Genomic DNA, 15372 nt, shown 5'->3' with positions numbered 1-15372 from the left:
TGGAGACAAATAAGAGGCAGGTACATCATTTAGTTGGAATGATGTATCAGCTCAGAGCTGCAAAGGCAGTTTGGGTCATGCGGTCAGGCATGTTTGTATTTGAGTTTATTACTCTTAAACTGTACAGACACTTCAGAATCCTGTATGAAAAGTGGCATTAACATTTGTTGCATGTATCATGGACACTAAGTTATGAATGATTGTGGGTCAGTCTTTCTGCTTCCTTCAAGACAGCACCAGTACTTTGTACTATAGCTGTCCAAGTTGTGCTCTAAGTAAATGAGGGTATTGTATTTGCAGTTTGGCACTGACTTTGGCATCAGGTTGCACACAATGTTAGCTGAGTTTGGTTTTACCTTTCTGAAGTTGTGTGTTCTTAGAAAACATCTTTGTTGCTCACACATGGGAAAGCAAGCCACAGAAGAGAAGCAAGAAAAAGCAAGAAATATGCTTTAAAAAATCACAAACATAGGAATCTGGATGAGTGTTTAATTTATGTAAATTATTCTTATTTTCTTAGGATGGAGTCAACAGAAAAATGTGAAGCAGTGATTGCTCATTTTAATGGAAAATTCATAAAGACACCAGCAGGAGTTTCTGGTATGTTGCATGTATTTCTAAGAAGATGTTTGAATGGGTTACTGCTTATGCAGCGGAAGCCTGTTACACTGATTGTTGTAGCTGGCTTCTCATTCAGAGGCAAGCTTATTAAAATTAAACTGTGACTTGTTGGATGACTGTAGTGCTTGCTCACTTGGAACACATTATATCACTTCTGTACTGTAAATCTCTTCTAGGAATCTAGTAGTGTTCCCTCCTAGCAGACAGACAGGCAGCTAAGATGCCTTAAGCCAGCTATGCACAAATTCACATCCCACATAATCCCAGGTGAAGTCAAGAGACAAGTATGTGTTGTATGTGTATCAGAACATAATTTGGCTGATTGTCCATGGACAGTTTGGGTTTTTTTGAGAGGCAAAAAATTGACTACTTTTGCTATCTGTTGATGATTTTTTCAGTCTTTTTCAAAAAAATATTTTATTAGAAAAACATAAATTCTTTAGCAGTGCCTTCATGCCAGGTACTTTCTTTCAATGCGGAGCCGTGACTCAAGTCAAATGAGCAGGCTTTGAGGTTCTTCAGGGAGACGGAAGGAGGTCAATGAAGAATGCTACTTCTAGAAATATTGTGCAAGGCAAACTGCAGAGAAGCTATGTAGAGCGATTTTGTTGTCATACCAAGTTCCTCATCAGTTTGCCTGCTGTGTCAGCACTGTTTCTAAGAGGCAAAAGCTATATCCATAAACACTTAAAATGAGGAAAGGAAATTCAGAGCAGCAGAGTAAAATAAAGAAAATAGAACAATAAAGGAGGAAATAATACATGCCTGACATTCCAGGCAGCCATTTTATTGAGAGTCCCCAGTGTGAATTTTACAAATTACATTGTTGATGTGATTGCTGAAGCCACCTTTATCCTGCTGGTGAAACATTCTCCACGGTCAGACCCTGACACCGAGGAGAAGGAAAGTAGCCCTCGGCAGGCAGCCAAGAATCTGGCTTCTTTAGCAAAACTACATACATGTCTTATCCCTGAAAAATTACTGCAGTTTGAGGCAGTCTGTGCTGTGGCAGGGATGGAGAGCTGCTTGAGAGCACAGGAAACCACTCCCTTCACCAACACTAATCTAATGCAGAGTTTTAACTTCCCTGGCTTCGCTTTTGCAGACCCTTTGCATTGGGATTGATTGCCAAGATAATTTAGTTAAAACTTTGTTATATGTAAAGGCTGTAACATTTATTTTTCTAGTTCATATATTTAGCAATCTGTGTTTTATGAGATGGAAAATCCCTTTAGGGGCAAGGAGATCATGGAACGATTTTCTCTGAATGCTGACTGTGCTCTGATCCACCCTCTGTGATTAGTTTTATGGTGCTGCTATGGCTTGGAGATAATTAAGAGTAAAAAGTATGAAGAAACCAAGAGTTCAGATTAACATGTAGGGGTTTCTGTTCAATTAGAGCCAGTAAAAAACTGTAACAGAACCTCCTATTAGTGCTTTTTAGTTTGCTCATTTTTATTTTCACTTGCATTATCCTATTCTCAATGAATGACCCGTCAAGCATGTCATCGCTAATCATGCTCTGTCTCTGGTGGGCCGTTGCTGAAGCTGGAGTTGCACCCTTCTATGATCAGGTTCAGCCAGGTAGAAATAAAAAGTTACTGCATGGAATTTTAAGAATTATTTCTGCAGTGTGGAGGAAAACATTTGCCTGAAAAGTGTGATTAATTAGGGACAAGAAATTTGCACAGAACTGGTGATTGTCAGAAAGTGGAAACTAAAGAGAGGTCTCAAGATGTAATCCACCTCATGGACTCCGACTTCTAATGCTTACTTAGCAAAGTAGTTGTGTAGGTTCTCTGTCTAAAATAGGTGAAGAAGCACACACCTCCAGAGACTGAAGTCTTTGGTGTCATCTGTCCTTGTGCCTAGAAAGAGTGTCTAGATGCCTTACTCAGAAATAAGTAACTCTAAATGTCTGAAAGTTAGTTAAGTGAGATGGATTGCACCCTCCATGATGCTGAAAAGTGCTGTGAGTAAGTAGATGCATAGGGGAGTCGTGAGAACCTTGTTTGTTAAAGACCCTCAATTTTGTTGTGAAGGGTAGAGCTGCAACTCTACTTTTCCATGTTGGTGCTGTGAAGTTGTGTTGCTCTTTGGAAAGGTTTTTATGGAGGTCAAATTCTTCCTGGAGTTCCTCACCACATAGCAAGCACGTGTCTAATAATGCAGTTTTATTAGAGGATGCAGCTTATGCATAATAATATACTGCAGGCTGCCAAAAAGTAGGGCAGAGTCGCGGGACAACTCTGGTCTTGACTACCTGCATAGAGAAAAGTGGATGTAGTGGGAAAGCTCTTGAACAAACAAAGGTTAGGAAAATGTTTTGAAATAGATTAGCATCCTTTGGGGTTATAGAGGAGCAAGTTCAAATACACGCAAAATAAAGTCGTAGGACTGGAACTATGATTACATTAAAACATTGTGTCCTAGAAACTTGACTAAAATCAGTAAAGGGAGCTGGCTTTAAAAATGCTGTTATCAGGACGAGGAGGGTAGGAGAGACAGGCCTGTAATGAAATAGGTGTGGGAGGAAGCACATCTGTTAAACAAAAACATGCTTTCATAATGCAGCTTTGTTATTTTAACTAAGTTTGTGTTTAAATATAAGAACGGGTTAAACACAGTTATCGGAAACATAGGTGAAACCTCCTCTGGAGCATGAGAAAACAGAACAGAAAAACCTTTGTGAATCTGAGAGGGCTAGGGCATTGATGATACTGAGCAAGCTGAACCCAGCTGTAACAAGCTAGTCAAGCTTTATTTCCTTGCTCCGTATTAGCTTAATGAAATATTTTCAATATTTAGTGTGTCCTTCACAGTGGACAGTCTTCAGTCAGGAAGAAGGAAGAATTGCTCAGAGAGCAGTTTCAAATGCACTGCAAGTTGGTGTAATACTAAAGTGGTGTGTTAGTTTCACTGTTTGTTCTAGCTGGAGTTTGTATTTTTATGTAGGTTATTGTAATAGTTTTTTTTTCTGGTTTATGGGCTATGACTTTCTGTCCATTTCAGGACTTTCAGTATTTAATTATTTTCTCAATCGTATGTTTGTTACATGATTGCTATAATCTTGAAATAACTTTTGCATTTAGTTCTCCTTTTCTCTTTAAAGAATTACTGTTTTCAGTGAATAGTGTGATATTTAAAGCTTTTCTGTTCTCCTGTACATTGTGAACCTCATGACGTGAATTGGAGGCAATAGAGTAGGCTAGTGTGAGGAGCCAGCACACAGAAGATGAGTAGTGAGGACAGAGCAGTATGCTTAGCCTCCCTTCCCTAAAGATGATACGTAATATTTGCTGTCTTTTTGTCTTGTTGTGGACACATAAGAATTGTAGAAATGATCTGCTGCGCAAAATCACGAAAGGCATCTCCTCCCTATCACAGCAACGTGTAGCTGCATGATGGTACATGAGAATAGTTATATAAATAATTACATAAAGCAGTTGTGCTCTAGAATATGTAAGGTATATGTAAGTCTAAATCTATTTGTGTATCTTACCTTTAAAATGAAAAATATAAAAGTTAAAAAGTTACAAAAGTTTCCTGCCTGGTGTATAGGCTTTATGAATTATTTCATACTTCTTTTACTCAAAAATAACTTATGTGATTTTGTTTTAATAGGCATACGGTAGTGAGCATTTTTGCTGAGCAGTCCATAGCATTTTTACTTTTGCTTCAGGAGTGGTGGGTTAATGTGGTGACCCAAAAATCGTAGGTTATCCATGACCCACCCTTCTCTTTCCACTTATGGTAAAGGTACTGGTCACTCAGATTCTGTTTTAGGAAGGAAATTGAAGACAGGAATGAGACCTCTGCTCCTGCCTGTGCTCTTGACAGTAGACTAGGAAGAGGTCCACGAGGTATAGTAGACACTACTGTTGGAGATGATTGTGATCTTGGACATCTTTCTAGTGCAGGAGAGGAGTGAAGATGGAGCCTTGAAGTAGTTATCTTGTGGCAGTCATTTTTGAGCTTTTTCATTTGCTTGCCTTTACAAAGTATCCAGCACTGCAGATCTCTATATGGTGAATTTAAGCCGCTTGACCATAAACTCACATTTCTTAGTTATCTTTCACAAATCCTTTAGAAATAATCTGTGAACCACAGCCTGAGAATGACTGCTAAAGGGTATCAAGAGGTCACAGTGCTGGTATTAGTCCTGATTGCCACACTGAAGGCAGAGGGAACCAAGCTTTTACCCATTAGATCAAAGATTAGAAGCTTTTACTGCTCTAATTCTTATAGTTTGTAATTGCTGCTTAGTTTTAAAAGCAACATTGGAATAGAAAAGAAAAATACTACTTAAAACAACTCAAAATATACTCTGGTGACAAATTATTAAACCTTGTGTAAATTATGAAAGAAATGTAACCCTGAGTACTGTGTTTAAGCAATAATTAGGATGGTGAAGAATATGTATTTCATTTCTCTTTGAACATATAAAACTGCTGTTATCTACTCCTCTACTCTGGTGAGACCCTACGTGGAGTACTGCATCCAGCCCTGGAGTCTTCAGCACAGGAAAGACGTGGAGCTGTTGCAGTGGGTCCAGATGAGGCCACAAGAATAATCAGTGGGCTGGAGCACCTCTCCTACGAAGAAAGGCTGAGAGAGTTGGGGCTGTTCAGCCTGGAAAACAGAGGGCTCCAGGGAGACCTTATTGCAGACTTTATATACTTAAAGGGGGCTTATTAGAAAAATGGGGAGGGCCTGTTCCAGTAGGACAAAAGGGGTAAAGTTATTAAACTGAAAGAGAGTAGATTTAGATTAGACATGAGGAAGAAATTTTTTACGATCAGTGTGGTGGAACACTGGAACAGAGAGGTAGTGGATGCCCCATTCCTGGAAACATTCAAGGCTGGGCTGGGCGGAGCTCTGAGCAACCTGACCTGGTTGGAGATGTCTCTGCTGCTTGCAGGGGGGTTGGATGAGATGGCCTTTAAAGGTCCCTTCCAACCCGAACCATTCTATGATATTTGAGATCTTGCATTGACAACTTATTGTTTAAATCTCGCAGCTTTCGGCAAAAGTTTCTAGCTGCTTGCTCTATCATTAAAGTGATGTTTTAATGTTAGAATTCATGAGTTCCATATGCTTTGTCACTGGAAAATATGCATTGAAAGTCACTAAAAGATGCAGTTTAATTGAAAACTAATTAAAAGAGTAGTATTTTAAAACTATTTTGTTGTATTTTTTAGTATCTGAAAGTAGGGTTTACTGAAAAGTTGATAAAATTAGCCATGTAAAGTTAAGGGTGTAAACACAAAGTCCAGCATAAGAACATCAATTTTGTTCTTGCGTTTATATTATCACCTGGTGTGTATTTGGGTAGACACTGAACAAATGAAGGCTGAATTCTAATGTACACATGTGCACAACGTATACAAGGAAGTATTTACTCGCTGGACTAATATTGCATTCGCATCTTTCTTCTGTAAAAACGTTAGCCATGGAGGAGGGTGCTTTAGAGCAGGAGGAGATGGTCCCTTTTCACAGCCAGGTTTTGAAGCACTGACCTGCTGTTAAAGCGCGTGAAAGCTCATGGTTACAGAACGCCTCAGTGGCAGCAGCTCAGCACACAGCTACAAACCATTTGCATTAAGTGTCAGTAGAGTGGGCATTTTAAACATGGTGTCTTAGCTGCAGATGCGTAAATCCACTGTGAGTTGTAGCCTTTTATGTCAGCTTTCTCTTAGCTGTGAATGCAGCTCCGAATTTTTGTAGTATACCTCTGTCTTACACATCCAGACAAGTCACTGAATGATTAATGATTCCTTTCATCAGAGGGCCTGCACACTTCCCAACAATTAAACAATAAAAATGACTCTCCCTTCCTTCCTGGACCATTAAAAAAATTGCCTGACTGGTCTGTAGGGCTTGTCGGAGTTGTTTGTTTTTATATATATATATATATATATCTGTATATCTGTTAAATACATGTTAATATGTGCAAGAGAGAGAATGTCTTATGTATTTGTGAAAAATATGAGGAAAGGTAAGCTGAAAAAATAGACTTCAGGTGTAATTTTGAAGAGAAGGGTTGTGTTCCTTCTTCTGTGGGAGTGGGATCAATAGATCACAGTTGGCTCCCATGAAGGTTTATCTCCTTCTCATGACCCTCTGATGTCCATCAGTCATTGTGTTCTTGAAGCAATGAATGCAGTAGTGCTCAGGTCATATGTGTGGAAGAGCAGCCAAAAATTGCAGTTAAGCTTTCAGCTGCAGTAGGCCCCACTATCACTGTTCAGATCTTGAGCTGGAATCAGGGAAAGCAAATGCTGTAGAGCCTTCTCACAGCAGTTGGCAGTATTAAATAGATGGTCTGCTTTGGGTTTTGTTTTTGTTTTTTTTTTTTAATGTGAGTTGGAGCTTTCACAGCATTTGGCTTCATTTATGGACACAGTGAGGAGCAAGAGAAGCTGGAAGGTTGGAAAAACAAGGGTTCCCGTGACCAGATCTGTAAGATGGAGCACCAGCTTCTGGCAAATCACAAATTAATCCTTGTAAATTTATTTTTTTTTCATTGCTGCAGGTTTTAGCTATTACATGTATTGGATATGCAAAATCCAATATATGTGGATAATTCTTGCTCCATTTTTTTCTTCCTCTTTAAATTTGTCAGGAGAGTGTTTCCAATGCATCACGGAATAGGTTTCAGCAGTTAAAATTTGGCTGTTTTCATTTATCTACTGACAAAAAAGCATGTTTTTTCTTAAAACAGATTTTTGTGAACATTTTTTTCAAACATTTGAACAGGTTTACTCTGACTTTTTTAAAGAATGATCTTTATCTTGAGACAATGATGGGAAATGTGCGCACATAACAATTTCAGAAAAGTTTCGCACAATTTACTATAGGGATTTTTAATGGAAGCATAATGCAACTTTAAAGTATTTACTACCTGTGAGTGCTAGAATACAGAACCACAGGGCTAGAAACCTTTATGTATTTTCTGATGTCTTTATAAGCCATTCTCATGCCAGTTTTTTTTATTTCATCCAAAAATTTATAATGTGTGTTTTGGAAGTCATACATGCTTCCCGCAATACTAGGTGGCTTGAAATAATTTATAAGTAGCCAGAGATACTCAACTTGGGAAACAGCTTTCTTTCATTTAAGGCAGTTAACTTCAGTATTTGGATCTCAGCTCTCCCTTTCTGATCGATTTTTTTTTTTTTTTTTTTTTCTTTCTTCCTTGCTGTGTAAAATCAAAGTCAAAATAATTTCAAACCAGAAAATGACAATTTTAAGTATATTGACTAACATCTGCTAAGATTAACTCCTCTTATTTCAACAGAATTGTATGTGGATTAAAATGCTATGTGATATCACCAAGCTTGTTGGGATCTAGCTTTTATTAAGTAACATCAAATTGTTCATTAGCGTGTTGATATAGAACCTTTCTGCCTAAAATATACTAAGACAGAAGTTGCTTCTCATGATAGAAGATGCCAAAGCAGAACTCAGTTCTGGGAATGCCAAAAATTCCTTCAGAAATGCTAGATTTTGAAGACAATGATGTCCAGTTTCTGTCTCCTACTTTAGGGTTTCTGTTATTTCCTTGTGCATTTACTCCACTATCCATAGGTCTCCAATACTTTTTTCCAATGTCATTAGCCTAGCCTTTTGCTGGCTTATTTTATTATTATAGGATTTTGATTACCATTCTCTATAAGATAATACATTTAAAATTAATTCAGTTGTTATGTTTAGTACTGAAGTCTGACTCTCTGATATTAAAGTTATTTGCTGAATAACAGCGCACGTGTAGGAGAAATACAAGTCTCTGGATGTGTGGGTAATGTTGGAGATGAGACAGGGAACCACATATCAGTTCTTTCTCCCAGTCCATCCATCTTTTATAGAGAGAAAGCTGTCAAAAGATGTATCATGCAGGAAGTGTCTATTTTCCCAGTAGAACCAGCCTGATGTTTTAGGTATGCTGTCCAAAGCCAGGCATGACTTGGCCATTAGTGCCAGTTCTGTGCCAAAATTGTAAAAGTTAAGCTCTTTTCCAGGTTCCAAGTCTCTGCGATTTTCAATACAAATCATCTTTTGTAAATGCAGACAGAGTGAAGACCATGTCAGCGCTGGCCGTGGTTATACTAATAGATTTTATTGTATGATACAGATGCATTAAAATTTTTCTTGGGGTTGGCTTTTTGCGGGTGGCCCTCCCACCCTGTGTGTTTACTCTGCATTTGGAAACTTGCATGTTTTCAGATCCAGCCGTGTCTCATGAAGGTGTTTCCAAACAGAATGACTGGAGGAGTGTCATGGTAAAGCTTAGACAGCTCATGTGTCAGGAATTATTGGCAGGGAAGTGTTCACGTCCAAGTCATAACCATGCTCCCACCCTGTGATTAGGGAGGGTGTGGTGTGATGTAGCAGAGCTGTGCTTCAGCCATAGGTACTCAGAAACTATTGCAGTTTAAGCTAGTAACAGGGAAAGAATACTATGCAAACTTTTACTTTTCATTGCTTGAATTTTGACATTAAAACTTGAAGTCATGGTCAGGATTATATTATGCAGGAAAAAAGGTTTAGTGATACCATTTCATAACTGCATATGAAAAACAAGATAAAATAAAAATCTTGAAGAATTTCTGGTTGCATTGTGTGCTCCTTATAGAGTAGAGATAAAAAGGGAATGGGCGTTTGTGGCATTCTTTCAGTGCAAGGTGACAGGAGCTAAAGGTACCCACTCCACCCTGCTGGTTAGAGTAAGTGGAGGTACAGTGCCAGCTCTTCTGGATGAGCGGAGCAGTTTGGTTTGGGACATTACTGAAACCTCCAAGAGGTGGAGGCGGCATATATTAAAGGCCTTTGGCCAGATTTATTCTCCACCCTCCTTAGATGTACATCCTAAGAGGCAAAACTCAGAATTCAGATGGCAGTTCACATTCATCGTCAGACCAACAGACACATCCTCAAGGTATGCAGACCGTGTTTCTTTCCAACAGGTTTTACAGCAGTAGTTTAAAAGCAAAGATGTAAGGCATTCCAGATGCTCTGTTTATGTGTGGCAGCTATCTTTTGCTATGCAGAATAGTTGTTGATGCTGTCGTATAAGTCCATGTTATTTAACTGTCATATTGGGAATGCAACTTAAAAACCATACCTCATTTGGAGCACTGACACCTGTATGTGAAGGCTACTTCAACTAATATTCCTTCTTTCTTAGTTCCTGCAGAACCTTTATTGTGCAAGTTTGCTGATGGAGGACAGAAAAAGAGACAGAATCAGAATAAATACATACAGAATGGAAGAGCATGGCACAGAGAAGGCGAGGTGAGACTTGTAAGTCCTCCCTTCAAGCTTTAGTGTGGGTGTATCATAATGAATGCTTATGAAAATGATAGGCATTGAGACTTCTTGGCTTGGCTCTTTGGCGTATTAAAAATGTGCCAGCAAATCTTACCTGACAGTTTGCAACTCTGTAAAATACCTAACTGTATCTTTCTTAAGAGGAAAAAAGGCAAAATGCAAAACATTAAATCCTACCTCATTAAATCTCCTTCAGCTTGGTCAGGAATATGCCTGAAATATTTCTCATATTATGAAACTACCTGAAACATAACTTTATTTACATGTAGTAAATAATCCTTTGATTTATGCAGCACTGAAATGCATATCACTTTCATAAGACTAAAATAGTATACCAGTGCAGTGCAGCGTTAATTTTTTTTAGTCGCATCTTTAATGTTCAAGATAATAGTTTCATAGGCTTTCTGTGGTTAGCAAGCCTAGACACCTCATTTACATGATACAAGAAAATTCAAGTGTATTTTCTGAAAAACAGCACTCTCAATTAATTCTTATAGTTAATATATTTTAGGCAACACCCTAGCATAATCATCTTCATGCCCTGCCTCGCAAACACACACATTCTCTAAGCCAGGGATTTAATAGATTGCATTTTGTTCCTCCTGCTGGGAACTTGGAAACTTGTATTCATATCCAATATCACTGACTCTGTTCACTATATAATTACTTCTGTCAATTAACTTTTCCCTGACTTAGAGTAATAAACTATTTCAGTACAAACTTTCAGTTAAAAATAATATGACTAAAGAAAGAGTAAGAGAAATAATTTACCATCAAAATTAATTTTCACAACTCTTTCTTTCCACTTTTTTTTTTTTTTTTAAAGGCTGGGATGACACTCACGTATGATCCAACCACAGCTGCTTTACAAAATGGGTATGTTGAATAGCGGCACACTAAGAAAAAAATGTTTGCATTATGAAAGATACACAGAACTAGCATTTAATAAATATTTCTGCATTTTCTAGATTTTATCCGTCACCCTACAGTATTACAGCAAACAGAATGATCACTCAGACATCTATTACGCCATATATTGCTTCTCCGGTTTCTACATACCAGGTTTGTATTTTAGATCTTAGTAGCTGAAATGGTTCAGCAGAACTTGTGTTTATTTATAAATTTCTACATACGGTTTTATGAATTCTCCAATAATGCTTCATTTTAATGAAGTGGCCTCTTCATGCTATACAGCATGAAAATGATGGCCTTGAAAACTAAAAGTGTGTTTATTTCAGGAAGCACAGCAATTTCATGAGATACGTGTCTTGCAAAACAAATTCTCTAACTTGTGCTGATGGTTAAGGTACTTGTAGCCACTTCTGCATTTCATATATGATTTTTCATTTTCTCTTAGTCAGGTTCTTTTAATGTCAATAATATATCTTTAAAACAATGATTCTTTACTTAAAGTCTTGTTGATTTAGTTAAGTTCTATTTCAAAGATATTTCTCCAGGCTCTGAAATTTTCTCCAGGTTGTTTCAGTGCGAAAAAAAAGCCCAACAATAATGTTGTATTAAGAAGGGTACAGAAACTTGCTTGACATTAGAGAAGGAAATTTGAAGAATTCAGAGTTCCAGTTGTATTAGCATTCAAATTCAATTTTTTTTATATTAGGAGTAAGGCATTTAATAGTCTAGAACTGTATTTCTAAACCAAAAGGTACTTTATTTTGAAGAATAAATTAAAACCTGAGTCATGCACATTTTTTGTTCTTAGAGCCCGCTCCAAAGCTTCATGAAAAGGAATTTTGGTAGGTGTCATCTTGAGTCCCCACTAAGGGATACTGACAAACAATTCAACATGCTGAGAAATTATATGGAACAGTTTTTCTGCTTTGATATAAATCTTTTGGGAATGCTCAATTTTAGGGCATCGTACATTTCCGTTTACAAACAACTTGCCTTTAGTGCAATTAGTATGGCAGTCTCGGATGTATGCTCTGTAATTACTACTTGAGACATGCCAGTTATCCCAGTGTAAGCTGAATGATCAGCTGTTTTTGCATTTTACTGTTTAACACATAGACAAAGTAAACATCAGTGATTCAGGTCATAAATAACCAAAACTAATTAAATTTGGAAAATTCTTACCTGTGTATGTCAGGGGAAGAGGCTGTTTACTTTTTAGTGAGAGAGGCGTGCTGAGTTTTCTATCTTACTATGGGTGAAAATGAATATGTAGGCTGTGTAGAATATGTAGGCTGTGCAGAAGGCATATAGAAGGCTAACAGAGGCACTGTGGATCATTTGTTCGCTATTCCCTTGCAGAAATTTCCACGTAACTTCCCATTCTGGGTGAGAAGAGTGAGGAAGAATTGTCTAATATTACTTCAGAGGTCTAATGACTTATTGTGCAGAGCAAAGCGTTATGTAGGAGGTAAAACAGTGTATTTCAGGGTAAAGGGCAGCTGGATTAATTTAATATTAATTTCTGAGGTGACTTACGCATAAAATGTTTGCTCTTGGCAGACAGTGCTAGTCCTGTATTTTTCAGTATCTTGAATAATTCTCCTTTGTACAGCATTACCTGAAAATTACAGCAAGCTTTTACCCATAAACATATTCCAGTAAAATTGGCTGCTATTCTTTATTAAAATATAAATTATTTATCAATGTAAGACTCTCAGATATTCAGAATCCAAGTAAAAGTTGGAAGTTGGCATGGAAACATACTTCTTAGGAATATCGTATCACTTTTCTGGGCTTATTGAGATAGACAGACTACAATACTGTATGTTTCCAGAAATTTGTTACCAGTGTTCCATTATACATGGCATGCAGCTTAAATTATTGTTGATGGAGTTATTAACATCATTATGCTTAAAGTGGCACAGTAATAGGAATTGAAAATTAAATTCAGGTATTCTGTACTGGGGAGGAAGGAGGTTCTTGGCCAGAAGAGTTTCACAATTTGGGTCACATCTTCATTATTGATTCCTTCTCACTGAAACCTGCAGCATTCTGTCATCTACACAACAGGACAAAATCACAAGAGCATGCTTTATGTATCTGTTCTTTGAGGCATGGTATAACCTGTTCCTACATTTATTCTTATTAAAGGTAAACAAATATAATAAAGTTTTTGATAGGGTTTGTTTTTGCAACTCCTGTCTACTCAAATGACAGTACTAAGCCAGTTACTATCGTAGCATGAGTAGATTAGCCAAAGCTTTAGTCAGGCTGTACTAGTATTTTTGCCATTAAGCTTTTGCCTGAGGAAAGGGAGGGTTCAGTTTTTTTCCATTTTTGAACTCCTGTTTGCTCCTTTTCTGATTGAAAAAAAAAAAAAAAAAAAAAATCTAATTTGAAAGTCAGTACCAAAAGGAGGGAGGAAATATTTCCGTCTTGCAGAAAATACCTCACCTCTGGGAATGATGGTAGAGGCATTTAAGGGGCTTTAAACATCCGACAGCAGTGGTGAGTCAGTTCTGCATGTGCGGTGCAGGTCAGAATCCTGCCGTTTCCTGCATGCCTACAGGAGGTGGAGAGGAAACCTTTCCATTCTTACCTTCAATATTTCTTGCAGCACACTTTTTCAAAGGGCTGTTGCGACCAGCTCTTTTTAACTAAGATAACCATATAACCTATTAATTTACCTTTTAATCTTTTTAGTTTACCTTGTCATGCAAAGCTAGGCATCCTACCTCAATTTGAGTGTTTGGGTAATCAGTGTTTCTGGAGAGAAAACATGCTAGTTGCAAGAGCAGAAATGCTTGTCAGAACCTTCTCTTCCTGTACTTTGGGAATAGCGTACTGCAATGTCTTGGGGAAGAACAAGTCTCCTAAGTCTTCTTGTCCCTGGAACAAGATTCCAGCAGAATTCCTGGTTTCTTTTTCCCTTTTGAAAATCCAATAATTTATTTTATTTCAATCACACCAGAAGGCAAATGATGCTTTACCTTCTGACATCCCAATTACTTTTCCCCAAAGGAATTTCAAAGATAGAAGATGCCTTCTTTTTCAGTACAGCAGAAATCTCTCATGCATCTGTTTGAACCCTTTCACTGCAAGTTTCTGAGACCGGCACTGAAAACGTAGTATACTGTTCTGAAAGATGTATGTGGTATATTGTTTCAAAATCTTGTTTCTGATTTACAGGTACAATAAATACACTTTTCATAGAAATCAGTGTTGCTCCACTAACTGCATTAAAAAGTGAATAAATAAGGGAGGAGGCTTGTTAACATGATTTATTAAATTATTACTGTATCTCAGTTGGAGTATTCAGGAAAAGAATGACTAAAATGAAAAATAAAATTCTGATTTTGTTCTAGGTTCAGAGTCCTTCTTGGATGCAGCCTCAACCATATATAATGCAGCACCCAGTAAGTTTTTTTATGGTTCTCAGTTGTTTTGTTACTGATTGTGTAAACACTTTACATATTTTAAACAACAGAAAATACGTCAATTCCCACTCAATTACTTCCAGAGCTTTGACAATTACATCATAATTAAATAATGAATCAAAATGAAAAGGAAGCGAAGATAGTAACCTGAATTGGGGCCTCATTTTATTTGGAAAAAAAGGAAGCTCCCTTTAGGGTATTGAAGTGATGAGGACGATATGAGTTACCAAGTCAGCATCCTGAGGAAACTTTTTTTTTTTTATTTAAATGAAAAGCACTTTGCAAATACCAATGTTTTACATACTGTTTACCTATCAGGAGCTGGAAGTGAAGACTCAAGGTTTTAGAATGGGTCTAGAGTAGTTCAGACTGGATAATTGTGAAAGACAGATGGATGAAGTGATATAAATGACATTATGGGCACTTAACTGGAGAAAACCTGCATAGCTTGTTCTGTCTTCACTGGTTATGAGTAATGCTGGTCTCCCTACACTTTTGGCTGTGGCATCTGTACCAGACTGTCACGTATTCTGATCTATACTCTCCCATGATATTTTGCTTCTTATCTATATGTCATTTTCCAATTAAGTACCATTATGTCTGGGACTTTTTAGGCTTCTTAAGATAAGCATTACAAATATCAACAGGCACTTTAATATATGCACTCCTGTAGTTAACAAACAAATATATTTCCAGATATAGAAAGGATATTGTCTTGACTTTAATTAACCTCTCCATGCAGATTCTAGAATGTACATCTTCTTGTCAGAGCATTTTCTTTTTGTGCATGCAGAGAAGGTGATGCTGAACCAGAACACCCTCTCACACACTTTATTTTATTTGTGGTTTTTGGTGTTAAACACACATGCACACAACTGTTTTTGACTTTTCTCTCTTTCAACACAGATTTTAATTTAAAAAAATCTTGCAAATGATGCTATGAAAGACACGAGTTGATATGTTATAGTGTTGTAAGGTGTATAAGTTTTACAGGTATACAAGATGAGATTTCATGGTTGAAAATAAAGATCTAGATTCCTGACTTAAGCTCAGTTTTGCCCTGTGCAGAGGC

General features: G+C 37.4%; 1 protein-coding gene across 5 annotated transcripts in view; it reads left to right on the top strand.

The window, feature by feature from the left end:
• RBMS1 (RNA binding motif single stranded interacting protein 1) overlaps positions 1 to 15372 on the top strand; it is a 148203-nt gene that overhangs the window by 124243 nt on the left and 8588 nt on the right. For 4 of the 5 annotated variants that reach the window (XM_086750900.1, XM_086750899.1, XM_086750902.1 and 1 more), the window contains exons 6-10: positions 521 to 600; positions 9809 to 9924; positions 10778 to 10827; positions 10920 to 11013; positions 14229 to 14279. In XM_086750900.1, coding sequence (XP_086607026.1) covers positions 521 to 600; positions 9809 to 9924; positions 10778 to 10827; positions 10920 to 11013; positions 14229 to 14279 — 391 coding nt within the window. The remainder of the gene's footprint in view (positions 1 to 520; positions 601 to 9808; positions 9925 to 10777; positions 10828 to 10919; positions 11014 to 14228; positions 14280 to 15372) is intronic. The other variant, XM_086750901.1, reaches the window with a different exon arrangement.

The sequence above is a fragment of the Chlamydotis macqueenii genome, chromosome 6 (assembly GCF_036417535.1).
Source record: "Chlamydotis macqueenii isolate bChlMac1 chromosome 6, bChlMac1.mat, whole genome shotgun sequence".
Taxonomy (NCBI): Eukaryota; Metazoa; Chordata; class Aves; order Otidiformes; family Otididae; genus Chlamydotis; species Chlamydotis macqueenii.
The sequence above is the reverse complement of the archived record's forward strand: the minus strand, read 5'-3'. Positions and strand labels throughout refer to the sequence as shown.